The sequence below is a fragment of the Carlito syrichta genome, unplaced genomic scaffold (genome assembly GCF_000164805.1).
Source record: "Carlito syrichta isolate Samal-C Ts95f unplaced genomic scaffold, Tarsius_syrichta-2.0.1 Scaffold316857, whole genome shotgun sequence".
In the NCBI taxonomy this organism is placed as follows: Eukaryota; Metazoa; Chordata; class Mammalia; order Primates; family Tarsiidae; genus Carlito; species Carlito syrichta.
Genome location: NW_007260953.1, coordinates 327,612 through 355,101, shown reverse-complemented (window position 1 = coordinate 355,101; position 27,490 = coordinate 327,612). Strand labels below are relative to the sequence as shown.

General features: G+C 51.4%; 1 protein-coding gene across 3 annotated transcripts in view; it reads left to right on the top strand.

Moving 5' to 3' along the window:
• NFASC (neurofascin) overlaps window positions 1–27,490 on the top strand; it is a 101,606-nt gene that overhangs the window by 48,244 nt on the left and 25,872 nt on the right. The window contains exons 10-25 of one of the 3 annotated variants that reach the window (XM_021707362.1): window positions 723–854; window positions 3,321–3,464; window positions 4,098–4,209; window positions 4,881–5,047; window positions 5,525–5,672; window positions 7,053–7,177; window positions 8,075–8,119; window positions 9,332–9,433; window positions 9,585–9,782; window positions 10,597–10,667; window positions 12,509–12,731; window positions 14,820–14,935; window positions 16,638–16,842; window positions 18,112–18,234; window positions 19,278–19,451; window positions 22,846–22,860. In XM_021707362.1, coding sequence (XP_021563037.1) covers window positions 723–854; window positions 3,321–3,464; window positions 4,098–4,209; window positions 4,881–5,047; window positions 5,525–5,672; window positions 7,053–7,177; window positions 8,075–8,119; window positions 9,332–9,433; window positions 9,585–9,782; window positions 10,597–10,667; window positions 12,509–12,731; window positions 14,820–14,935; window positions 16,638–16,842; window positions 18,112–18,234; window positions 19,278–19,451; window positions 22,846–22,860 — 2,100 coding nt within the window. Of the gene's footprint in view, window positions 1–722; window positions 855–3,320; window positions 3,465–4,097; window positions 4,210–4,880; window positions 5,048–5,524; window positions 5,673–7,052; window positions 7,532–8,074; window positions 8,120–9,331; window positions 9,434–9,584; window positions 9,783–10,596; window positions 10,668–12,508; window positions 12,732–14,819; window positions 14,936–16,637; window positions 16,843–18,111; window positions 18,235–19,277; window positions 19,452–22,845; window positions 22,861–27,490 lie in introns of those variants that run through there. The other 2 variants (XM_008074681.2, XM_021707363.1) reach the window with 2 other exon arrangements.

Genomic DNA, 27,490 nt, shown 5'->3' with positions numbered 1-27,490 from the left:
GCCACATCTTTATGAGTCCCAGCCACGTGTGGCAGGCTGTGCCAGTCACTTCTCAGTCTAGGGCTGCATGGATGATCGGGAGGATGAGGTCTGGGTTCAGAGTACAGGAATTTTCTTAGCACACAGTTGATTGATCTCATGACCTTGGTTTCTGCACCATGCACAAAGTAGGGGGTTCTTAGCTTTTGGGAGGAAATCAAGATCTTTGACAATCTGACCTGAAAGACAGTCTTCTCAGGAAAAAATCCACGTTTTCACAAAATTGTCCAAACAATTGAAAGGAGAGGCCAGCTACGAACTGTTCTAATCAAGGTTTAGGCCTTTCCTAAAGGATCTGATCATGCAACAAGAAGCCAGAGGGACCAACCCAGTGCCCATGTTACCACCTTCTCTGCAGTGGGGCCCTTGGGTGCACATCATAAGCACCTGTGACCTCTAAAAGCGTTCGCCACCCAGTCTTCCTTAGGATTCTGATTCTGTGGATCTGAGACAGGCCCTAGCATCTCTGTTTTTAAAAAGCTCTGCAGGGGATTCCAACGAGCAGCCCCAGTTTAGAACTATTGTTCTGTGAACTCAAAATAGACGGGCGGGCATCTGGGGCAGGTGGGGGAGGGTCTAGTGCTGTACCTGGGCTCCTGCTGCCCTAGAGGGAGCCCATGTGGTTTCTTCTGCCTTCCCTATGCTGTCTGACGCCCTTGCCTGTGCCTGTACTTGTTTTCCAGCTGCTCCCTACTGGCTGGACGAACCCAAGAACCTTATCCTGGCTCCTGGCGAGGATGGGAGACTGGTGTGTCGAGCCAATGGGAACCCCAAACCCACTGTCCAATGGATGGTGAATGGGGAACCTTTGCAGTGTAAGTAACGAGCTGCCGTCCCACCTGTATCTCCTTCTTCTCCTGTCGGAGGCTCCAGATCCCCATCATTGTGGCCAGCGCTGGTTGCACTAGGAGTGAAGGGAGAGAGTAGCCCGTCGGCAGCGGCTTCTCTGCAGCCCATCTCTGTGGACATCTTGAGAGGCAGAAAACCCACCTCACCTTTGTGTGAGAGAATGGGAGCCCAGAGCCCTGTGGTTCTGCTGCCATGGTTAGAGCAATTCTGCTCCTGTGAGGTTTTCTCAAATCTCTGCTTTCTTCCCCTTAACAACTATAGAACCTAATTCAGGGTCTGGGGACTGTGGCTGCATCTCTGAGGGTTTGGGCTCTGAGTGATGGCTGGAACTTGGAAGGAAGAGGAGAGTTCAGTCACCCGATATTGTTCGTTACCCAAGTCTCATTCTCCACTGAGGGCAAAAGAAGAAGCACAGTTATCCAGTACTGTGCAAGATTATGGTTGGATATGAGAAAGAACTTCCTAATGACAGCAGATGCACAGGTGCAATTTACTGAGCATACATAGACTGGAAAATTTAGCCCTGCCCAGACTGATGGAGTGGAAGTAGGTGACTCCTAGGCCCCTTCCAGCTAGTGGTCTCAGTCAGGTTTTCACACCATAGTCTCTGCAGTTGTATTTACTTTTTTAAATGTCCGATCATTGCTTCCTCTAGGAGGTCAGAGGAAATGCAAACAACAGGGTGAAAATGAGGCAAAAAAAACAGATGGAGAGAACTCAGAATCTAAGTCAATCTGCAGCTGGTAGAAGCCAGGTGGAGAGGGGAGACAGACAGGAGAGAGTGAGACTATACCTTTTTAGACACTTATGATGTGCCAGGTACTGTGCTAAGTGCTGCACTCCTATTATCACTTTGATCTCAAACGTTTAGGATAAGAAAATAAGGCTGTCATCGATGCAGTGACTTGCCCAAGATCACATGGCTAGAAAGTCATCAAGCTCTGGGCTGCTGTGAGTCTGCAGCACACCGGCACCAGCTAGGACTGAACCTAGTTATCCCCAGGAAATAATATCTCCCAACTACAAGCGGAAACATGGACACTGCCTGCCCACTGTAGTTATCTCTGTCCTAATGACACTTTGGGGACAGACTTCTTAGCACCATTAAATAAATGCCAGCTCAGGACTTGCAGCTGAGCCTTGGCCCTGGAAAGGTTACCATCACTCTCCCCAGGGAACAGTAAAGGGAGTGACTGGAAGGAAAGCTGCTTCCATGAGAATTGCCAGGCAAGGAGGTATACAAGTTGCTGGCAATGCCTTCCTTGGCACCTTTTTGCTGAGTGGAGACCCGGCGGTGGATGATAAGGATGCTGACGTTGTCTTCATTTACCTTCTTCTGCTGATTCTCCAGTTCTGGGCTCAGACGTGCTATCTGTGGAGTGGCGCCCGCAGGGCTAGACTTCTGCATCCTCCACCGACTTCCCTTTTAAACCCTGAATGAGTTCATGAATTCTGTGAGCTAAGTCATCAGCTTCCTAGTTCAGAAACCTTATCAAAAAAAGCCACCTTGTAGTGGTTCAAGTTGAGAAAAGCACTTTCTTTACACTTCTGGAAATTTTGTATTTTTACAGCTCATCATTCTTCTATCTTAGCCTTCCTTAGAGGAGGGAAAAGATGGGATTCTTCCCCATTTTACAGATGAAAGAAATGAGGCCCAGAAAGATGTACTGATGTGCTCCAGATCCCAGAGTGATGTGTGGAGAGAATCAAGACCCATCAGCCGCCCCCCAGCCTCTGCTCTCTGCATCCCAAGCCAGTAGTACTGGGAGAACAGTGGGAGGGAATGTCCTCTCTCAGCTTAAGTCACATTCCTTGGGGAGCTTTGGCAAACAGAGGGATTCTGAGTTCTCAATAGGCGCTGGCTTATGGATTTAACTTTGTGAATGTTTGGGGTATACTCTGGAAAGGTGCTAGGTCCTGTTTATTTGCATATTGCTTTAACCTTTTCAAAACACATTTAAGTATATATGTTGGATTAAAATGATAGCAGTAATAGTATGTGCTAGATCTTCTGCCAGTCACTTTGTACACGCATAAAATGTCAGGTCATCTTCATAAAACCACATGAGATGATGTTATTCCCATTCTGTAGGTAAGGAACCCGAAGCTCACAGGGGTTGAGTGATGATGGAATTCAAACTCCTTTCTGTTTGAAAAGCTTATGCTCTCAGTCACACCGCCCAGCTATTATGTAGGTTGAGCAGAAATTCATAATCCCATATTCTAGATTAGACTAGAAACAAATTCCAGCATGTTCGATGAAGGGCCCAAGGTCACACAGCTGGGTAGTGGTAAAGCCAGAAACCAGGTCATCTGGGACCCACCCGGTGCTTTCCACAGCACCCTGGTTGTCCTCAGGACCCCGGCCAGAGCCCCAAATGCCCTCCACCTTGCCCTCCCCCTCTCTCACAAGGAGTGTCTCTTATCTGTAGCAGCACCACCCAACCCAAACCGTGAGGTGGCCGGTGACACGATCATCTTCCGGGACACCCAGATCAGCAGCAGGGCCGTGTACCAGTGCAACACCTCCAACGAGCACGGCTACCTACTGGCCAACGCCTTCGTCAGTGTGCTAGGTGAGTCCACCCTGTACTGCCGGTTCCTCCTTCACCCTCCTCCAGTGGAATCACCCTGGGACTTGGCCATGTCATGGATGTACTTTCTTCTCCAGAGATTAGCCAGGCTGGATGAGGCAAGAGGATGGTGGGAGACTAAAGATCTGTGGGAAGGATGGGGGACTTAAAACCCATAGAGCTGGATGAGCAGACAGAGTCAGCTCCACCAGAGTCAGTTCCACCAGGGAAGTCCATCTTAGCCCCCTCCCTCCTCTGATGAGAAGGACTGGGTCTGTCTCATCTCTTTGACATATCCATGTCAAGGATCTGAGCATGTTTGCTGCCTGCCTTGAGCAGGAAGAAGGCAGTGGGAGACAGAGGCTAGGAGATGCCTTGGGACTGTGTAGGGGCAGCTGTAGAACCTGCTGGTTAATTGGAGGAAGCCCTTTGCAAAAGCTGGATTGAATGTAGGCCAGGTTGAAGGGAGATGGATAAACGTCCTCCTTCCTTCCCTAATCCTGAGAGGCTTCTTGAAGAAGGGAAGTTGGTGCTTGGGAAGCTACTGTAGGGAGAAGGTGTGTGGAGGTAAGGTCAAGGGGGATGAAATGGGAGCGTTAGACTCCACACCCAAGATCGGGTCTCTGGGAATTTCAGATGTGCCGCCTCGGATGCTGTCTCCCCGGAACCAGCTCATTAGGGTGATTCTTTACAACCGGACACGGCTGGACTGCCCATTCTTTGGATCTCCCATCCCCACGCTCCGATGGTAAGTTCCAGGAGACCAGTCTATCCCCAGCATGGATCGTCTGTCCCCCCCTTTCTTGTTCCCATCTGGCCCATTGTAGATACTCAAGAAGGCCCGGGAAGACTAAAGGTTCAAAGCTGGGAGGAACTTGATAGATCATCTGAGTCAACCCCTTATAGCAGTGGTCCCCAACCTGTTTGGCATCAGGGACCGGTTTCATGGAAGACAATTTTCCACAGATGGGGATTGGGGGGGGATCATCAGGCATTAGATGCTCATAAGCAGGCAACCTCGATTCCTCACATGCACACTTCACAATAGGGTTCCTGCTCCTTTGAGCATCTAATGCTACCACTGATCTGACAGAAGGTGGAGCTCTGTTTGCCCACCCTGCTGTTCACCTCCCGCTGTGCGGCCTAGGTTCCTAACAAGCCACGGATCGGTACCAATCCATGGTCTGGGAGTTGAGGGACCCCTGCCTCATAGTACAGCGGAGGAAACCAAGGCCCAGAGGTGGGCAGAGGCTTGCGAGAGACACCTAGTGGTTGGAGGTGGAACCTACAAGGTTCAGTGCTCCAGACTCCTTGCACCGGCTCCTTCTGCTGCCCAGTCTCTCCTGATGGGTTGCTGCCCCTGTGCCCCTGGACCGGCCCTTTCTCAGTATGCGGTGTGTTCTGCTGCTCTGTTGTGAGGTTTAAGAATGGGCAAGGAAGCAACCTGGATGGTGGCAACTACCATGTTTATGAGAATGGCAGTCTGGAAATTAAGATGATCCGCAAAGAGGACCAAGGCATCTACACCTGTGTCGCCACCAACATTCTGGGCAAAGCCGAAAACCAAGTACGCCTGGAGGTCAAAGGTAAAGGAGAGGGTTCACAGGTAGGAGTTCGGAGGGGGGCAAGGAAGCCATCTGGCCTTTGCTCGTGTGTGATACAAACTTTGAAATGTACCCCACCTGATGTTTAATCCCGAGTGAGCTCTTCAGGGTGCGTTTGCGTGTCCCTCCCACTGGCCCAGGTGCTGGGAACACTGAGTCAGTTTATCATCAGCTTGGTCCAAAGGGAATTAGGAAGGGAGACCTGTGACCCACACCAACTCCCCGCCACCACCCCAGAAGTTACATGGTATATTCCTGAGCCAGAGAGAAAGTATTCGGGGGATTATTCACTATTGGGGATCGCCCCCCTGGAACTTCCCTCCATTCATGCAGCTGCACACTGTGCCGCTTTCTGTGGTTGGCCCAAGGCCAGGAGGTCAGACGTGTCCCCCCGTGTGGCCGCTTGGGGGTGCTGGGCAGAGAGTGGGTCAATGACGGCTTCCCTGGGTTTCTCCACAGACCCCACCAGGATCTACCGGATGCCTGAGGACCAGGTTGCCAAAAGGGGCACCACAGTGCAGCTGGAGTGTCGAGTGAAGCACGATGCCTCCCTGAAACTCACTGTCTCCTGGCTGAAGGACGATGAGCCGCTGTACATTGGAAACAGGTTTTTGTTCTCTCCTTCTCTCTTCCTAGTGCTAGTTTGAGAGGCTTTTTCTTTTCCCTTGCTGTTGACATTGAAGAACCCAGGGACAGGAGACATCTGTCATGCATGTCACCAAGGAGCTACTGAGGAGGGGTTGATGGCCTGGGTGACACCCCAACCTCTGGGTTCCTCTCTCCCGTCAGCTCCCTGCTTCTCTCTCCTGCACCTCTCCCCTCTCTCTCTTCTCTCTTTCCCACTCCTTCCTCCCTCCAGTTCTTCTCTCCCCTCACTCCTCACTCCTCTTGTCCTTCTCCTTTCCTTTCTACCCTTCCTGTCTCCTCTTCCTCCTCTGCTTCATCACTGCCTCCGTTTGTTCAGTCCTGCATGCAGCACCCCTGTTGTCCAGTAGAGGGCAGGATTGGCCCAAGCTACTAGTAGTCATTGTAGTTAGAGGTGGTTCTCAGCCAGTAAGGGAACCTGGGATGCTTTTACTATACCCACACCTGCCCCTCCCCTCACCCCAGATTCTAATTTCATTCGTGTAAGGGTAGGACTCAGGCATTGGTAGTGTTTGAAAGTACCCGGGAGGTTTCTAATGTGCAGTCAGGGTTGAGAATCACTGGGCCAAGTCTCCTCCCACAAGCCTCCCTTCACTCTACCCTCCTCCATCTCAGGGGTGGACCAGCTGGTTGCACACAGTACCAGCTGTTCCCAGCTACCATCTGACATCTTGCATGGGGTGTGCCTTGCGTATGCTAGGTAACTGCCGCTGCTCACCCTGGCACTAACTACCCATGTCCCACCCTCCCCAGTGGCCAGAGAAGCCATGGCCCAGGCAGTTCTGAGATCAATGCCTGTGGTCAGCTGGCTGGCCAGGCCTGGTGATCTCTTCTAGCCTTTTGATCTCAGGGCAGGGAGCTGCCAGTTTCAGAACAAGCTGTGCAGGCCTCCCAGCGCTCTGTTGGTGCTGACAGCTTTAAAGCCCCGTCCTGCTCTGGGGTCCCCCCTCCCTCTGTGGGAGATAGTTCTGAGGAGCCCAGGGACAGGCCTGGCTGAGTCTGGGTGCAGAGGAGACAAGTCCAGACTGAAGACAGCATGATACAGGCACAGAGACAGACACAGGTGTGGAATTGAAGGCAGCAAACGTGGTTTGGAGGCACCTGAGCTCCACCCACTTTCCCTTCCCCCCTTTCAAGTGAAGTAAATGCTCCATCAGAGTATCAAGATGAAGCCTCCTGTCCCCAAGCTGAAGCCTCCTGTCCCCGAGGCTCCCCTGCTTGACCTGTGCCATTTCCCTGTTTCTTCTGACTCGAGATCCCCCTCCAGGAAGAAAGTTGCAGGCAGTGCCCAGCACTCCTGTCTCCCCACCTTCCTCCCAACCCCTTCGTGGTACCTTTGCAGGATGAAGAAAGAAGATGACTCACTGACCATCTTTGGTGTGGCAGAGCGGGACCAGGGCAGTTACACATGCGTTGCCAGCACCGAGCTGGACCAAGACCTAGCCAAGGCCTACCTCACCGTGCTAGGTAACTGCCGCTGCTCACCCTGGCACTAACTACCCATGTCCCACCCTCCCCAGTGGCCAGAGAAGCCATGGCCCAGGCAGTTCTGAGATCAATGCCTGTGGTCAGCTGGCTGGCCAGGCCTGGTGATCTCTTCTAGCCTTTTGATCTCAGGGCAGGGAGCTGCCAGTTTCAGAACAAGCTGTGCTGGACAGCTCACCTCCTGACTGGGATCATTAACTCCTCTGAGTCTCAACAGTCCAAGGGGGCCTGAGTGATACAGAGAAAGCGGAAATGGGTTTCATGTTATCATTTGGACCTTTCTTACAGCTAACTCTAAACCACTAAGTCGATTAAAACAATCCATCATTAAAGCAAGACTGAGTTTCGTGTTTATGCTTCCTATAACCTCTGCCAGCCTTTCTCCCCTCCTGCCCTGTTCCCAGATTTTGATGGGCTTTCACAGTGTGCTGTGCACTGAGCAAGACGATACTGTCTCTTCCTGTGTTGTGTTCAGGCTGGACTATAAATACCAAGTCCAAAATGAGGGGGAAGGAGGCCTCTCCCTTCCTGGGAATCCGATCTCCTGCTGTCCTTCATCATGCCTATCCTCCCTCTGGGAGCCCCACTGCCATTGGTGTTGGTCCATGGAGGGGCACAGTTGCTGGGATGGCAGGCCTTGGCGTCGCAGTCATATTGGCATGGGAAGGAAGGGGAGGTTCTTCCCCCAGCCATGGAGGAAACACGGACAGCCTCCGTAAGGTTGTGGGGGTTTCTCTGTGGAAGGGTGGGTAAAGCCATGCCTGGAACACCTCAGCCCAGAGGCAGCTGCTCATGCCTCAACTGCCTATTCCCCTCCTTCTAGAACATCTTTAACCCTGGATAACCTGCTAACCTGGATAACCCGTCTTACCTTTACAGCTGATCAGGCCACTCCAACTAACCGTTTGGCTGCCCTGCCCAAAGGTAATTCACACTAATCTCCGGCCCTCGCCAGCACCCTCTCTGGGCCCCCAGAGGGTGGAGTCTAGGAGGAGGAAGTCACTTCAGAAAAGGGTGTCAGTGTGTGGGCTCCTGGGGAATACTCCTCACTCCCTGCCAAAGCTGTCCTCCCTTCAGGTACCCGCATCCACTCCCTGAGTCCCTGTCACAACCCTGTCAGGGCTTCCTGCTCCTGTTGCAGGTTGAGCTCGGAAGTCCTTGGCTGCTGTTTTACCCACTTCACTTACTCCCGGTCACACTCTCCACTCCCTAGGGGTGACCTGTTCTTCCCACAAGTGTTGAAGGAGAGGAAAGCCTGGTGGGGAAAGCCTGTGTCCTTCAGGTGATCTGGAGGCCCAGTGTTTTGCAACCTTCCCACATCTGCTTCTATATGTCCCTTTCCAATCTGGACGCACGGGTGTACATGCAGACATGAATGTGGGCTCATGGGACCCACCTTCCGCTCCTTCCAGCAACCAGCTGAAAGAGGGGAATAGCTGGTTCAGGGAGCCAGGATGGAGAAATGATATTTCCTGCCCCCATTAACCCGTGGTCAGATGGCTTGATCCTCACTAAAGCAACCCCAGTGAGATTAGTGCCCCAAGAGGTACTGCCCTCACCCATGTTGGAAGCCTGCTGGAGCTCCTTTGTCCTGCTGCTCATCTTTGAAACTTCTAGACCATGTCTCCATCTCCTCCCTGGCCTGGTCCGCTCTCTTTGTTGCCCCCTCTCCCATAGCCTGTCTGCCCTCCTCCACACCCCAAACCTCTCGTCCTGTCCCCTCAGAGCCTTGACACACAGAATAGAAGATAATTATCCCGAAAAACTTGAGACACACTTCTGTGTCTGCTTGAGCACAGGGCTAATGGAAGGGGCAGCGATTCCAGGGTAGGGATAGGGATGGAAGATGGCATGGTGTTGGCCCCAATTTTCTCTGGGCCCTGCATGATCCTCTTTATTTTCTCACTCGGCATTCTTTGATCCTTTTGGAGAGGGGTTGGGATTTGGGCTCTCCTCTTCTTTCTTGGGCCCCTGAGGGAAGGAGGTGTTTCCTGTGCTCACCCCTGAGGGCTGGGGTTGGATCCAGCTGTTCGTGAAGACCTAAGCCCATCAGGGACCTGTCCGGCCTGGGGCCAGCACAGGCACAGGCTGGCTATTAACTCAGGAGTTCTGCATGATGTCTTCTTCTGCCGCCAGGACGGCCAGACCGACCCCGGGACCTGGAGCTCACCGACCTGGCTGAGAGGAGTGTGAGGCTGACCTGGATCCCGGGGGATGATAACAACAGTCCCATCACAGGTCAGCTCGGGCCCTGAGCTCCAAAGCAGGAAAAGAGGGGTGGCGATGGCCTTGCAGTGAAGGTCTTTCCTGCATTCTGGTCCACTTCTGCCTCACTTGATGTGTGTCCTGGGCTGTTCTCAGAATAGCTCTGTCTTCTTTGTCTACTCAGATTATGTCGTCCAGTTTGAAGAAGACCAGTTCCAACCAGGGGTCTGGCATGACCATTCCAAGTTCCCAGGCAGTGTCAACTCAGCCATCCTCCAGCTGTCCCCATATGTCAACTACCAGTTCCGGGTCATTGCCATCAATGAGGTGGGGAGCAGCCACCCCAGCCTCCCGTCTGAGCGCTACCGAACCAGTGGAGCACGTGAGTATCTGAGGGCTGCCAGAGAAGACTCTGGAACCAGACCCCCACAGCGCAAACTGAGCCCTCTCAGCTCCCAGCCATGTGAACTGAAGTCACTTATCTTGTCTGAGACTTGGCTACATGAACTGTGAAGTAGAGAGTGATAACAACATGCGATGTATCTCATACATCATAGAGCTATTGTGAAAACTTCAAACTGCGTGTCGGGTACTTGCCATGATGCCCCACATACAGCCAGTACACAGTAAATGTTAACTGCCGTTTTTATTATTACTAATATGAGTAATTATTGATTATCTGCTTTAAAGGGAGGGCTATAGCAAAGACAGGCTCCAAGGGTGTATAATCTGGCATTATATTTCTTTTCCTAACGCATTTGGCAATGTTTAGATTTCTGAAATCACACCAGCTTATAGAGGGTGGCAGTGCTCCCCCAAAATGTTAAATGCCAGAGATAAACCAGTCTGATATGAAACATATTTAGCCGATAATCCACAAAGGGGATCATCCACATTGAGTTGGCTTATTGACCACCCATGGGGTGGAAAGCCTTATGATAAATGCTGTCTGGTAAGGGATTAAAATTCGTAAGAAATCAGCCCTGTTCTGGGAGTTTAAATGTTAGCTAGGAAAGCACGGTATGCATATGGAAAAAAGGTAGAGTGAGTTCAGTTGTACGTGGGACCCAGCACACAGAGTCACTGAGAAAAGACAGAGCACACAAGGGGCCATCAGATGGGAGGGAGAAGGGTTGCTTACTGTGCCCTGGTAAGGCACAAATCAGACTTGAATTTTGTGCCTGCTTGTGTTCCAGCCCCTGAGTCCAATCCTAGTGATGTGAAGGGAGAGGGGACCAGAAAAAACAACATGGAGATCACATGGACGGTAATAGTCCCTCCCGGCTCCAGCCTTCTGGGGCTGCCCACCTGACAGCGTGCCCCTGGGAGCCTTCTCCCTCATACCCCAACACCGGAGGCCACCATGTGGTTCAGACTGGCTGGCTGGCTTTGGTGGTTGTTCGTCTCTGAGAAACCAAGCTCCACTCTGAGTTGGGCATCCAGAAACCAAACAGGACAAATGACTAAGAGTAAGATTTCAGAGGGGAGATAGAAGCAGAGATGACCACATTCCAAAGATTGTTCAGCTAGCAAAATTCATGGAGGATGCAGCAAAATCAAATAGACTTCTGTCAAAGAAGGAGGGATTAGGATTAGACATCAGGAAGATCTAGGCCAGACACCATCCCCAGTGTTGGTATGTTCTGGGGTCCTTTCAGTGGAGATTGTTGGAAATGAGGGAGAGGCAGCTTCTGAGGTATGTCCAGTGTAGGTTTTCTTTTAGTCAGGGCATGGACTCAATCACTCGAAAGACTCTCTCCAGGCTAGGATTGCAAAATCCCATCCTCATCCTGGCTCACTGACTACATTTTTCAAATCAAAATTGAGGTATGCAGTCTCAAAATGACTTTCCCAAACCACTTCCCAGTCTAAGAGGCGCAAGTGCAGCTAGGGAAATATGAACAATTCTGAGCTGGTGCCATGAGTTTTGGAAATGGGGACATACAGTGTTGGGATCATGACATCCCTGTCTTTTTGAAGGCTGGTCTCACAGCAGCCTTGGCCAAAGAAAGCAGTGGCACCTGGGCTATGCCCAGATTCAAGACACCTGGTCTGCAGTTCTGCATGACAGGCTCCCAGGGGACTGATTCCTGGGCCAGGCCCTTAGAGAGCAAAGAACAGAATACACCCACCTTTATTTTTATTTATTTATTTACTTAGAGTCGAATTCTTACTCTGTTGCCCAGGCTGGAGTGCAGTGGCATGCTCATGGCCCACTGCAGCCTCGACTGGCTGGGCTCAGGCGATCCTTCCGCCTTAGCCTTGCAAGTAGCTGGAACTACAGGTGTGCACTACCACGTCCAACTTTTTTTTTTTAATTGTAGAGATGAGGTCTCACCAAGTTGCCCAGGCTGGTCTTGAACCCCTGAGCTCAGGCAATCCTCCCAAAGTTCTGGGATTACAGGCTTGAGCCACCATGCCCAGCCTATACCCACCTTTAAAGAATTCAGATCTGTTGGGAAGGACAAACACACCTGGATTCAGTAGAACTCAAGTCAGTTCTGGAATTTTGAGTTCTTGGCAGGAGGTGTACTGTAGTTAACCAATATTCCCTTCTGACTTTGGAGATGAGCTTAATGTCTGTTGTGTGGTATTGTTTCTCCTGTCATAGGAAGGAGCAATTTTTCAAAAGTAAATTAAAAAAAGAAAAGAAAGCTTTTGCACCCAGGCGTGATAGCTCACACCTGTAATTCCAGCACTTTGGGAGCCCAAGGAAGGAGGATCCTTGAGGCCAGGAGTTCAAGACCAGCCTGAGCAACATAGCAAGACCCTGCCTCTACCAAATAAATAAATAAATGAAAGAACAAAATAATAAAGCTTTTGCTTCCTTTGTATTTGCAAATGTGGATGACTCTCAGGGTCAAAGTAACTAGGTCTCGAGTGAAACCTTTGTCATAGAAAATCTAAATGCTGCTGGGTTCACAGGACTCAGGGATTCTGGAGGACTCATCAGGGGAGGGGATGTGCTCTCCCCTACCCTGCAGGAGGGCTGGCCAGTGCTGGGCACATCTGGAAGGGGTGCCCGGCACTGGAAGGGAGGGCCAGCTGTGGGCGTGTCCGGGACCCTTGCCTGTTTCCCCTTCACCATGTCTGCCCCTCTCTGCCCAGCCCATGAATGCCACCTCGGCCTTTGGGCCCAACCTGCGTTACATCGTCAAGTGGCGGCGGAGAGAGACTCGAGAGACTTGGAACAACGTCACAGTGTGGGGCTCTCGCTACGTGGTGGGGCAGACCCCTGTCTACGTGCCCTACGAGATCCAAGTCCAGGCCGAAAATGACTTTGGGAAGGGCCCTGAGCCAGAAACTATCATTGGTTACTCCGGAGAAGATTGTGAGTAGCCACCCCTACCTTGTCCGCCAGCCAGGACCCAAGTGGCTAGGCCACACAAGACCACTCTCTCATGGGCTGGGAAGGTTGGGGCAGGTTGTGGGAGGACACCCAGTTCCCAGGAAAGATAAATCCCCTGTAGTGACCTAGAGTAGACAGGCACCTGATAACAACAGGAGTGGAAGCATTATCATCTGAACACTAGTTAGAATTACTGAATGTCATCATCACCTAGTCCAGTACTCTCATTCTGCAGATTTGAAAACGGGGGCCCGGACAGGGAAAACCCTTGGCAACATAACATCATAGTAAATATCAGACTTAAAAACAGAGCCCAGGACTTGAGGTCCCAGGCAAGCTACTTTACTGCCAAGCCGTACTAGACCAAGGGAGACCTCAGGACTGCTCATCCCAAAGAGCTATAATTAGACACCTCCACAGGAAGCAGAGCCACCCTGCAGGATCCCCAGGGGAAGCCTTGAAGGATATAGAGAGTCTTCGGAGCACTAGACCGGAATACTCCAGGCCAGCTATGGCCAGTGTTCCCCCTGCTGCCTTCAGCCCCTGGAATTAAGTATAAAAAGAGAAGGTCTTTGGTGGCTGGCACTGAGTAAAGCAACAAGATTCTGTCATCTATGTGGATGTACGTGCCTGGCTTCCTAGATGGTGGTGACCTGTCTCTGCCCAGCACAGCAATCTCGTAGGCTGCTGAGCAAAGCAGAAGGGTCGAGGGAGTTCCCTCCTGGCTCAGGGCATCATGCTCTGTGGGGTCTGGATCTGAGCTAAGAAGAGATCATGTAGGTGGACGGGGCAAGCAGACAGAAGGGAGGAGGATGGGCTTGGGGAGGAGTAGACTCAGAAGGGATTGTGTGGGTCAAGAGTAGGGCCAGTGGTGTTCATAATGGTGAGATGGAAGAAGTGAGGGCTGAACCCTGTGACCCGCTTTCCTGGAGATCATTATGGATTGGACTCATGAGAGATATGAGCAGAAGGATCAGCAGGCCCTCTGTCCATCCCTATCCTCACCTCCATGGTGATGGACGCTTCTGGACAGGAGACTGATGGGGACTACCAGATGGTAAGTGTGGGAGAGGCAGCATCTGGTCACAGACTTCACAGACTGGCCCACTGTTTCCGTGGCATGCCTCTACCCCTGGAGCCTGTGCTCTTGCAGATTAGAGGGGATGGGGCAGAGCTGCTTTTGCAGCAGAGTAGAGAAAAGGGGGACAAAAATCAGTCAGGGGGATGGAGTAGCTTTCCCTTTCCAGGTAGTTGCAGGATCCGGATTACTTCCTGAACTAGGTTAGGGCATCTTCAATCTGTGGGTAATGTTTCTTGCTGGATCCTGGCAGGAAACAGATGCACTCTCAGAAAAAAGTGTCTATTTATAGCATGTGGACAGGGTGAGAGGGGAAACAGCAAGGTATGTGATCCTCCTGCCCCCTGAGGGCTGGCAGCAGCAGGAAGCCACTGTACCACCCTGAGCCTTGATGGGCAGGGGATGGATGAGTCACTATAACCCACAAGGACCACCCTCAGGAGCTGTGGCCTTGGGCAGAAGAGGGCATGGATGTCAACCTGTAGGCCAGTCAAGAGGAAGCCAGGGGAATTGATACCCACCCTCCCTCTCCTCCTGCCCCAGGATCTCCTGTTGGCACCTCCTATTGGCCAGACCCTTCCAGGAGCCTGAGAACAAGGGAGCCCAGCTGATGAGGTCCAGAGCAGGCAGCTTCCCGGGACATGGAGCAGAGTAGGAAAGGGTGGAGCATGAATGGATGGGCAAGTGGAAGCCACTCAGCACAGGAAAGCAGCAAATAATTGCCCTATAAACATACAGGCAGAGTCATTCCCACATGGACTATCACCCTTTCATCCTGAGCCTCTCCCCCTCACACACACACACACACACACACACACACACACACTTTTTCCAGTACAATCTGATGGAGAAGACATGGTTCCCGTTCTCATGGAGTAACCAGTATTGAGTGGAGAGGAGGTATAGGCCAGCAGAAAACAAGTCAGAAGGGATCCTGGAGTCAGGGGTCAGCCCTGCCTGCATAACCAGTTCTCTGTCCCAACACATTGCAGATCCCAGGGCCGCACCCACTGAAGTTAAAATTCGAGTCATGAACAGCACAGCCATCAACCTTCAGTGGAACCGCGTCTATGCCGACACAGTCCAGGGCCAGCTCAGAGAGTACCGAGTGAGGAAGCCAGCTCCCGACCCGCCTAACCACCAGCTCACTAACCAGGGCCAGGGGGTAGCAGATGCTGGAGATGGGATATTTGGAAGGGATCCTGGGGATATTTATTAGATCCAGAGTTGATTCAAGAAGATGATGTCTAGGGCTAGCTGTTCAAAATTATACCCCTAAAATATGTATACGCCCAGATGTGTCCTGCAACGGATCTGCTGAGAGATTCTGCTCAGCAACAGAGCACATGAAGGGCAGTGGGTCTGGGTTGGTGATGCACAGCACATTGCATTTGTAATACACGTGTGAGTGAACACACACACATCTCCAGGAGCAGTGTTGAGGCTTCGCTGAGCTACACCCCTCCCCTCTCCTAGTGGCCCCTACTATGCTGCTTGCTTCACCCACTCTGGCTTCTTAAAGCCACAACTAATAGGCAAAGTCCCTGAAAGGGTGATGATGTCCTTCCTGTTGTCACAGCCAGCTCCAGGTGACCCTGCATGTGGATTTTCAGAGCCCTTGCTTCTGGTCCTCCCTGCCCCTGAGCAGTTTCTGCTCAGTCATTTCCCCTCTTTGAAAGGGTCAGCTGAAATGCGAAGAAGGGAGAGAATATTCAGGCTATACAAAGCTCTCTCTTGTGAGTAGCTCTATTGAAAAAGTGGCTGGGAAGTGAGGGAGGCTGTAACCCTGATTCACGCAGGTTCTGTGGCTTCAGGGATCATCAAGAGTTGGCTGATGGACAGTTGGGGGCAGAACGGAAGGGGCCAGTCTCTTCTTGGGAGATGAATTTGGCAAGTAGGGGAAGGATGGCAAGATGATGTGTGCACTTGAATGAGCTCTTCCCCAAGAGTTGACTTGCTCCCTTAACTACTTGCCTGGGGATTTTTCTGGCTAAAGCTCCCATTGGGTCCCCCTCTTAGTCTGGACTTATTCCCTTGCCATGGGTAGCCTGGAAGACACTGGCATGGCAGCCTAGCCGGTGGCTTCTTACCCACTGCTAATTGACTTCATGTTGCAAACTCACTTCTCTGTCCCCTGCAATACCACCACCTTCCATGGTCATCTCATCCCATCCAATCTCTGCCACTGTACAGCTTGCATCCCACTGACTTGACCATGTGACTGTCTAGAACGTGTGTCTGTCTCATCCCTAAAGATCTTCAAACAATACCAAAAAAAATTTTTTTACTTCAAAGAATTAAATCAGCCGTTTCACATATTAAGACTTCTGGGGGCAGCCTGCTACTTTTCAACTCCTGCCTGCTGCCTATCTAAACCATACTAATCTAATTCAAGGTGATGTAGTCTTTGAGCATAAAGCAGAGCTTTCCATACCTGGACCATTGGCTCACATTTGTGGTCTGGCATGGACACCCTGAGCAACCCGGTACCCACCTTGGAAATAAGTCTCATGATGGACCAGCTCAGATGTAAGTTTGGCCAACTCACCTGTTCCTCAAAGAGGTGGCATGGATCAAAAAAATGATTGGAACCAAAACCCCTATTCCTTGCTTGGCATCAATTTATATTCGACTAGTGTCTAATGAATGGAGACCCTAAGCCTGCTCCCCGGCCCTGTGTGGGACTGATGAGGTCCATTGTCATTTGAAGCCTGTAGCAAGCAAAGGAAAGACCAGTCACTACCACCAACACTAACAACTAACCCAGCTGTGCCTGCCTGACCCCTCACCAACCTGCCTCTGTCCCGAAGGCCTACTACTGGAGGGAGAGCAGCTTGCTGAAGAACCTATGGGTGTCTCAGAAGAGACAGCAAGCCAGCTTCCCTGGTGACCGCCTCCATGGCGTGGTGTCCCGCCTCTTCCCCTATAGTAACTACAAGCTGGAGATGGTTGTGGTCAACGGCAGAGGCGATGGGCCTCGCAGTGAAACGAAGGAGTTCACCACCCCGGAAGGAGGTAGGTCTAGCCCATAGCTCTTCAGGGTGGGGCAGGACAAGGGGAGCCCGCACCCACGGGCCTGGAGCAGCTCCAGCGTGATTCCGTGTGGACGGCACAAAGTGACCACGGTGATGCTTCAAGGAGCTGCTGACCTTCAAGCGGAGCTGCTGCAGCCATCCCCACAGAGCGCCATTGCCAAAGTGACCTGCCCTGATGGGATGTCGTGTGTCAAGAGAAGACCTGTGTAGTCTACTGACGTGATGCCAAACGGCCTGTGTGGACGGACCCCCTAGGGCACTGCAGGTGTCTGGGCTACCCCACCACCTCCTGAGGCAGAGGGCGGGATGTTCTTCTTGACCGCCTGGAGCCATCTGATTCATTGACCAGCATCTGAGACCTTCACAGTTCTCTCCCCATGTTAAGATGCGACCACGTGATAGGCAGCCTGAGTGTGTGGCGGCTCTGCAGAGGGAGGCCTGGATGCAGCCTCTGCCTCCTGCAGGTTTATGGTTGGATCTGGTCCTAGGGTGCAGTTGCCCACACGGTTCCTGTCCATCTCCTTGTCCTTGCCAATATTCTAGTATCTGCTTTGCATTTGCAGTGCTCTCTTCTGTTTTTCCTCCCTCCCTTCTTCACTGTTGTCTCTCCTGCCTCCTTTCCTTTATTTTTTCTCTTTCTCCTGCCTCCTTTCCTTGTTCTTTCCTCTTGTTTTCTCTGTTCCTGTCCTTCCCTCCCCCTTGGTTTGATTTTCATCTTCGGCTTTCCCCACCACTCCTGCTCTCCATCCTTGCCAGGTGTTCCATCCTGGGCTGCTTCTCCTCACCCCTGAACCCATCATTCTCAGCTCAGGAGCCTGGGCTTGCTGCCTGGACCCAGTGGTGAAAATCCTTGTGAGGATCAGGAACTGCAGCCTCTGTACAAAACAGCTATACGTGGTTCCCTGCCTAGGAATGGCGCTGCCCGATTTGGAGGGATCTGCAGAATCCAAGCCTAATGTGTGCTGAATCCAGGGTAGTTGCTAAAGGAAATTTTGATTTACTTCTTTCCCATCTAAATAGCAGAGTCTGAGCCATACTTGTCCTCAAACCTGGAGGAAACAACATCCTGGATGGGGCGGTGGGCTCTGGACACCTCATGGTTCTCCTGGGTTCTGGTTTAGCAGCACCCAGCATGAGGGTTGCCCAGAGGTCAATGCCTTCATACTTGTGCTTTGTTTTTTTTGTGTGTTTTCCTCATTCTCTCTGTTCCCCTCCCCACATCTACCCTGCTCTCTCCTCCTTCCCCAAGTACCCAGCGCCCCCAGACGTTTCCGAGTCCGGCAGCCCAACCTGGAGACAATCACCCTGGAATGGGATCATCCGGAACACCCCAATGGGATCATGACTGGATACACTCTCAGATACGTGGCCTGTACGTTGCCCTTCTCTTGCGCTTAGAGAATCTGGGAACCAAAAACCCCATTCTCACCACTTTTCCTAAGGAATTGAGGTAGAAAGCCTATGGGTGCAGAGGGCACTGTGGTGGGATGGAGGAGCCAAAGAAAACATTCCCCATGGGATTAGGGGAGGCAAGTGAGGCCCAACTCTCCTGCTCTTCTTACGTGGGTCTGCCTGCAGGGAGTTTCTAGTCTAATGGGTGAAATGACGAGAACTTCAGTCTAATGAGGGAGACAACCATGGCCTTTAGGAATCTTTTAGTCTCCAGCACCTACCAGTCTAGGAGAGAGAGTTCCTCACCCAATGGAGTTGCCATCTGATGGGGCAGACAGTATGTGCACAGAAGTCCTCGGGTGGTCAGGAGACACCTTAAAAAGATGTCATTCATGACAAGGCAGCTGTATGTAGCGCTGCCAAGTGACCATGGAGTGACTCAAATCAGGAGCCTGGGATGGAAAGGCCTCGCCTCAAGAGCTTAGCATCACCATGCAGGAACAGGAGTATCATTACATGTGAAACACTTGAAGCCTTCTAAAGTAGGCAGTGGGAAGCTCAACTGGACAGGTGTTGTGTTGTTAACAGTTTTAATAGCCAACTGTATGCTTGTATGCTATTCTGAATATCTCGATCTGACCCCTTCACCTACTGAATAGGCCTTTTACAAAGGATGTGTTAACAATCAAAAGCCCTAGTGGTGTTGCCCTAGTTCTGTTTGAAAAAAAGACAGGAACTCGTTGAAAGAGTTTGGGAAACATAAAATGAATAGTTTGGAATCAGCCACATAACTTGGCAGGGAGCTAAAGGCAGTGGGATCTGTGAAAAAGTATTAACCCTGTGGTCTAATCAAAGAGCCAGGAGGGAGGTTTTGCCCAGTGCTCTGCCTTTGAACCAAGCCTTAAAGATCACTAAGCAGCATGATCATTTCCCCTTCCAGCAGAGCCAGGAAGATGTTCTCCTTCTCCCTACAGATTATATAACATGTTGCTGAAGTTTAATTCCACTTACCTCTCTCCCCAGTTAATGGAACCAAAGTAGGAAAGCCGACAGTGGAAAACTTCTCTCCTAATCAGACCAAGTTTACAGTGCAGAGAGCAGACCCCGTGTCACGCTACCGCTTCACCCTCAGTGCCAGAACGCAGGTGGGCTCTGGGGAAGCAGTCACAGAGGAGTCTCCGGCACCCCCAAATGAAGGTAGGCACATGGCGGCAGCCCCTGGGGTGAAAGGCCCCAGCTCATTCAGATGGCCTAGAGCAACACACAGAGTGGTAACTTGCCTCCTGGGGTGGACAGGAAATGAGGCTGCAAGCCCTCACGCTCTTAATAGCAGAGAACCTGGCTTATGTTCTGAGAGGTAGGTACTGGCATCGTATCTCAGATCTTATAACTGCTGTGGTCAGACCTGGGGTCTCCACTTTGCCTTGATTTGCTCAGCTACTTAGCATCTTATTTCTGTAGAGGAATAAGAAAGCGAGCAAGAGTTGAGAGAAAGCATTTTGGAAGTATGATGGGGGACCCAAAAGAGACCTGGAATGCTTTTATTTAAAAATTGTGTATTTATTCTGACATGTTTAAACTTGTCACCTTCAAAGTACTCTCCATTTGACGCAATACACCTATCGAGGCACTTTTCCCATTGCTCAAAATCATTTTTGAATTTGTCAGTGCTGATGCCTTTTAGTGCTTCTGCTATTTTTGTTTCACCTCTTCTACATGGGTATAGTGTTTCCTTCTGAAGACTTTTTTTATCCAGAGAAACAAAAAAAGTCACTCGGGGAAAGATTGGGTGAATAAGGAGGGTGGGACACAGGGGTCATGCTGTTTTGGGTTAAAAACTGGCGAACACTTGGCGTGGTGTGGGCAGGTGTGTTGTCACGGTGGAAGAACCAGTCACCTGTTTGCCACAACTTGGGACACTTCTCCCAAAAATCATGATGCAACCTTCTCAAAACTTCCAGATAAAAAATTTGGTTGACCATTTGCTCCAGAGAACCAAATTCCAAGTGTACTACAAGGGCCCTGCCCTCCAAAAGATAATTCCATGGGGGTTTTGGGGGGGCTCCCCCCTCGTAAATATGCCAGTGAATTCCAAAGAATAGCGAAAGTGATCACCTATTGAGACAGGCAAGAATAGGATTGAGACTGACCGCTGAGGGTCCCAGGGACAGCTCTTCTTTTTCCTAAGGCACATAGGATCAAGAAGGTAGGGAAACCATCATCATTGACGCTTGCTTGCTGGAACCATGTGTAAAGCAGAGAATGTGGTCCCTCCTTGCAACCTGAATCGGGGAGTTGACAGGCTGCGGAGGGGAAGAGGAGTGAGAAACAGCCATTTGCCAAGCCAGCTTCACAAGGAGCAAGTTCATCTGCTGGGTCCAGGCATCTTCAGCAGCGGTTCCTTCTCTGCTGGAGCTGCGCCTGCCTTAGGGCTCCACTAGAGGGAGCTCCAGGCACAGCTGCCCATAGACTGGCTTCAGTAGGGATGTGCAATTCAGGACCCTCTCTGGGATTCGAAACTGCAAAAGCTTCAATATTGGCAGACCCTCGTGAAAAGTCGGGCACCAGCCAGGTTCGGTGGCTCAGCCTGTAATCCCGCACTTTGGGAGGCTGAGGTGAGTGGATTGCCTGAGCCCGCGGGTTCGAGACCCGCCTGGGCAACTTGGCGAGACCTCATCTCTACAATAAATCAGAAATTAGCCGGGCGTGGTAGCGCGAGCCTGTAGTTCCAGCTACTTGGAAGGCTGAGGCGGAAGGATCGCCGGAGCCCAGCAGGTCGAGGCTGCCGTGGCCAGGAGTGTGCCACTGCACTCCAGTCTGGGTGACAGAGTGAGACTCCAACTCAAAAAAAAAAAAAAATTGGGAACCTCTCTGCCTCTCCAGGGGTACAGTGGTCTATTCAACAGCCATTTTTGAGCATCCACAATGTGAGGTGCCAGTCTAAGAAGCTCACACCGTCTAGAAGGGGAGATATCCATAAGAATATCAAACTGTGTGTCTAAATGAGGGCAGCAGGCCAAGCACAGTGACTCATGCCTCTAATCCCAGTGCTTTGGGAGATCAAGGCAGGAGGACCACCAAGGAGTTCAAGACCAGCCTGGGCAACAAAGACCTCTACAAAAAGAATTTTTTTAAACCAACCAGGCCTAGTAGCATGCAACTGTAGATTCAGCTTATCAGGAGGGTGAGGTGGGAGGATCTTTTGAATCCAGGAGTTTGAGGCGGCAATGAGCCATGATTGTGCCGCTGCAGTCCATCCTAGGCAACAGAGCAAGACCCTGTCTCTGAAATAAAAATGAATGAATGAATGAATGAATGAGGGGAGTGTAAAGGGAAGACTCCAAAGAAGAGGTGATGTGAATAGGTGTCCTTGAGGCTGACAACACGTTATAGTGTTTAGTGTTTTCTCTCAGAAGGCTCAGTCCCATGGCCTGACCCTGGTCCAAGTGGGGTCTCCTAAGCACCATCCCCACTTGCCTCCCAGGAAAGCCTCAGTGCTTCCGTCGCTGGGGCTGCCAGGTCCTGCTGCCTCACTCCGGGCTCCCAATGCAGCTTTGTAAGTAGCCCCCCATCTCTCCTGGTCCACCTTCCCTGGCCAGCCGGCCAGCACTGCAGTGAAGAAAGAGGGCCTGCACAGAAGCTGGATGACATGACAATCTTCTCTACATCCCTCTCAAGTCTTATAAACCAAGAGTGAGTCACATAACAAGCTCCCCTGGTGCCCTCTTCCAACCCCCTGGCACTCCATATCTCCACCCCAGTACAGAGCATCAGAGAAACAAAGCCCCATTGTCCAGCCCTAGCGGCCACCACAGGGAAACTCCTGTGGCTCCAGGGGACTAGAAGACAAAGAGAGACTTTCTTCTTAACTTAGGGATTTGCAGAAAATTCAGGAATTCCATGTAGGGCTCTCAGTCCATACTTGGGTTTCCAATTTCATAAAATCTGGTGGGAAAGAATTGGGGCCATAGAATACCAGGACAGGGGCTTCAGGCTTTATTCTTCAACGTTGCTGACCTTCCAAGGCTGTGATAGTGATGGTGGGAGTCAGGGGCAGTCAAAAATGCCCCTCTCCTATCTATCCATACACTATCCAGCATCTTCCCCTGAAGATACAGGAACTATTCTCTTGACTGGGGCCGGTATCCCACACCACCTACACCTTATACCCTCAATTTTTGGCATCGTGGAGGGTCACCCAACTTTCTTAACGACCATGCCAACCTAGCCAGGCAGGACATGCCATCAGGGAAAGAGCTGGGAATGTAGTACTCTGGGTAGATGGTCTCTGCTGCCACCTCTTAGATAACCTTTAATAGAGGTAAAAAGAGTGTATTAGAAGGGTCTTCGAGATACAGCTGGAAAACTTCCTATAAGATCATGCCTGACTCCAGTAGAGTTGACCATGACCCCCAAATGCCAGTTGGCATCCTCAGGGCTACAGCCAGCACCTGGCCACACCATCTGCATCAGGTTTGGGCTGGAACCATCTCTGCTTGCTTGTCCTGTGGTTTCACTTGTGCTCTGTTTTCTCTTCCCTATCTCACCCTTTCTCCCTCTTTCTGGCCATCTTGGGTGCTGTGTTCTGAAGCTACTCCAACCGCAGGTACCGTACCAGCAGCGGAGGTAATGGGCATGGCATGGGGCATCACAGGTGGAGCCCAGCCCAGCTAGGGCGAATGAGGAGGGAGAGACTCGGGCTGAAGGCATGCTCCAGACTCACCCTTTCAGGGGCGGGGAAGCCAGACTGTCCAGGAGGAAGGGGCCGGAGGAGATCAAGCCTGTTCTCCCTGTTTGCTTGCTATTTGCCCCCTGCTGAGAAGGATGGTTCAGAAGGGGTCCCCCACACATGGGCGCCTGACCCGCTCTCTGGAGCTGCAGTTTTTTCTGACACTGAGTAGATTACTTCCCGTGAACCACCTGAGCCCTCCCTAGGCTTGACATCTCAGAGCACAGAGTATCTGCAGCCTTCAGGCGGCCAGCTGTGGCCCTAGAAGGCATGCTGCAGTGGGGGCAGGAACAGTGGCTCCTGACTGGTCTGCCATCCCCTGAAAGGGTGAGCGTGCTGTGCATGCTGGTCGTGCATGCTGCATGGGGTCCCGGCACCCACTCTGCCCATGACCGTGGGTTCCAGTCGGTAAGAACAAGCAAGCATGTCCTCAGATAGGGCCAGGGGCTCCAGGACCTGGAGTCTCCGTGGGCTCTGTGGGCTGATTACCTCCTCACCCTTCAGAAACTCAGCTTCACAAAGTCTTCAGTGTTAAGAACAGTCTCCACTCTCGGGGTTGGGGAGGTAGATATACAGCAGAAGTGAGGCTCTGGGTGGGCAGGTCCTGGCTCAGGGGGTGACCGGCTAACCAAGTTCTTCCTCTCTTGTCCTCACATCATGGGCTAGAGGACTATCCAGGGACTCTTCGCCACAGAAGTTCTGTTCCCAAGTTGGAGAAACTGGGCAGGGGTCCTCAGGGTTCCCTTCCCAGCCCTCTTCTGAGCCTGAACCACATTAGGCAGGAAATGAGAGCAGGCCTCACTCTGGCAGTACAAAGTCTGTGAGCAAGGGCTCACCAGAGCCTCCTTAAGCTCCAGGCAGCTGGGTAGGGCTGAGAACAGGCAAGGATTCTAAGGGTGAACTTAGAGGGAGGATGCCACCCTGCCCAGCTTGGTTTTTCCCCCATCTTCCCTCATTGATCCTCCACGCCCACCCTGGGTTGATTCTGTTTCTGTTGCGTACCCTGCTTCCTTCAGCTTTTGTGTGTTTTGCAGCCAGAGCTGTGGGTGGTGACCTACCACCATCTTTCTCTCCCCTGGTCCTCTCCACTACCCCCATCCCTAGGAACCCAGGCCAGCCGACCCAGTATCTCCCCACAGAGTTTGAACACCCCTGCAAGGATGTGAGGGAGAGAGGTTTGTCCTGGGTTTGGGAGCCAGAGAGAGAGCCATTGTTGCCACGTGGGGAGTTCCCCTGACTTCCTGGTTCGAGTTTATATAACAGCCTCTCCTGTGACTGAGGGGCGATGCAGGGAGGGCACCAGGCGAATCGGGTAGAAGTTCATTGGTAAAGCAGACCCGCCGTCCACCTACTCCACTCTGGCACCCTGGGGCCCAAGGCAGGTGGGTCTGCGGCAGGGAATCTACCTTGTTCAGTGGGCATCTGTGCCAGCCCTGCCACCCCTCTCATGAGTGGATAAGAGGTGTTGTTCCAAACACCCACTTCCTACTTCCCGTTTAGGAAAGATCCAAACTCATCATGTTATGCAGAGTGAGCTCAGGGTCTCTGTCCGTCAATCAAATGAGTTTCCTAGGCTCCAGCTTCCACGTGACATGGTGGTAGAGGCAGACTGCACTTTTTGGAAATAAGATGTGCTGATAACATCAGCTGTTCTCAGCATTGAACCTTCGGCACAATGTGCAGGTGCCAAGCAACAGAGCTCAGGTTCCATGTTTGACGTGGGCCCAGTGTCCAGCCCCCTGCTCTCTTCCCTCTCGTCCTCTCCAAACCTGGGCTCTTTCCTCAAACTGATCTGTTTGTATCTCACCCAGTGAAGATAATCCCTCTCATCCACCTGTATCTGCAGTCTCTCAGGATTGCTGCCCATCTGTCTGACAATCTGTGATTTGGCCGGAAAAGTCCATGCGCCATGTGGACATTTTCACTGAACCTTCCACCTTGGAATGTCCAGAAACTTCTGTCCTCATCTTCGACTCAGCTTAGATCTGCATATGCTTGGCTGGGTTCCCAATAGGTGTCCAGCTCCATGGTACATTCTGAGGACAGAAGGATGAATGAGACATATTATTTCTCCTCAGTGTTCTCCATCTCCTCCATGGTGCTCCCTGCAACTCTCCTGGAAAACCATAGACTGTGGCTGGGGTGCCCTCCAGTGTGCATTAGGTAACCTGTAAGGTTGGCACTGCCTTCCAGCAGGTACCCCATGCTTCTAGCTCTAACCTACCCAGGATCCCCCTTAGGTAATGGAAGGTCCCTGTCCTCTCCTCTCAGTTGCCAATCCGGTGGTCTCCAGCAAGCACCGACCAGGATTATTTCTGAGACCATAGTTCCTAATGTGGCTAGAAATGGCATTCTGGCCCAGTAGCCTGTCTGCCTTGCCTGTGGTCCCTTCTATAAGCCCTACTTCTGTGCTTTGTTGCCCGTCTATCCTCTGCCCCAACTCAGCCCCAATTCAGATTCAGATCATCGGAATCTCCTGTTACCTGAGTGATGGACAGTTTTCCCCACAGAAAATTTGTCTTCTCTCTCCCACCTGTACCAGCCCTCTGATAGCCCATTCACCTGACTCATGTGCCTTCCCTTGGAGTCTTTCCTTCTGTCCTCTGTCCTCCCTGTCACACTGGTGGCCCTGCCTATCCTTGGGAAAATAAACTGATTTTCCAGCAGTGACCTCAGCGAGCTGAGGTTGTGTCCTCCATGGTAACTTCAATGACTGATGCCCTGGGGAAGCTACCTGGAAAGGGGCTCCTCTCACCGTCTCTCATCAGCCAGAGAGAAGCAACTAGAGGTTGCCACTGTCAGAGAGAAACACTTCCTTCCTGCCATGCTTGGTCGAAGTGACCATAGGGAGAAGTTACAGTGTGGTGTGGAAGCCATTTCTCATCCTTGCCCCTGCCCCTTGGGGCTAGGTGAAGAAAAAGCTGTCACCTGGCCTCTCTCAGCATCTCTGTCCCCTGGACTACTTGCTAGAGCACCCTGCACACGTGTGGCCCCAGCTATGACTCAGTGTGAGTGTGTCTCTGCGTGTACAAGGGCCCAGGGGCCACATGAGAGTGCATATAGCTTTGAGGAAGATTGACCTGGATGTAGGGGACTTGGGAAATGTAACAACCCCATAGCTGCAGGAGGGAAAGCCCAGGTCCCTCCATACACAGTGTATGATGATTCAAGTTAAAAGGGGGTGTTTTCTAATGGTGACTCTTAGAATGCAAAAGGGGTGCCCTGTGAGCATTTCATGTGCCAGAAATTATTAGAAAATATTCTACTGATAAGGAACTAAATCTGAGCGGTCCTGCCTGGATAGACAAAATAATTTCTTCAGGATCCTTCCAGGAGCTCAGAGCAGCAGAAAGAGCCCATGTGTGTCCATGGCCTTGGAAACTGCAGGGGTTAGGCCTGGGAGAGCTGACCTCTGCCTTGTGGGTCTCAGGCTTTTCCATGTATGTGCACATGTGTGTGTATGTGCGCGTGCACGCACTGGTGGGTGAAGATAAGTGAGTTCCTTCATGCTGAGTGCTTATAGCACTGACCTTACATCTTAGGCCCGGGGCCACCTTGGACTGAATACAACCCTGAATAAGGAATATGGAAGAAAGAGTTGCCCTCACACCCCCCCCTCCCCATTCCCTCGTGATGTCTACAAGCTGACTATGGTTGGGGGAATATAGAATTGTTGGCTTTAAACTTGCCCAGGAATCTCTGGAATGTATATGGGCATACTTAGTTGCCCAGTGTGACTTCTGTGGTCAGCACCCTCAGGGCCCAGTAACACCTCTGATCTTACAAGTGGGAAAGGGCTGGGATGCCAGGAACATTCCCTCCTTCTCTATGGGAGACTTGTAATGTTGGAGACCCAGAGGAATGAAAGGGCTTTTGTTGGTCAGGCTCTGGTTGAAAGGCTTAGGATCACTTCATTCTCCCCTGAGAAAAGCTCTCGGCAATTCTCTTTCTGGCATCGCTTCCTGACCTAGCCTCCTGTCTGCAGTGGAGGAGCATGGGGGAGAACTGGGCAGGGGAATATTTTCTTGAACTTCTGGTGGTTTGAGGAAGAGTAACTCGAACTTGGGAGTTTAGAGTTACCTGCATATGTCTTAAGGACCTACCTAATGCCCCAGTAGAATTGACATTAGAAAGTGGACTGTGGTCAGATCATAGGAGATGAAGTGCGAGGAGAGGTGGCTCTGTCTCTCTCCGATTTTCCCCATCATTCTTACTTTCTAAGTTTAGCAAATATTGGAACTACAGAGTAAGGAGCCTTTTGTTAGCTTCCATGGCCTTCTATAGAAGGAAAGAAGGCCTATGAAAAAGTTGTCACATGTATAGACTTAGTGCCCCAGAGATGATCAAATGAAAGGGTATCTTTGGATGAAAGATGGGAGACATGAGAGGATTAGGCCAGATCTAAACCATTCTTTTGGTCCAGATGAGGATTTATGCTGGAAAAAAGCCCAGCAAGACCTCACTTTTGGCCTGTGACTTCTCTGCCTTCTGTGGGCTGGGAAGATGG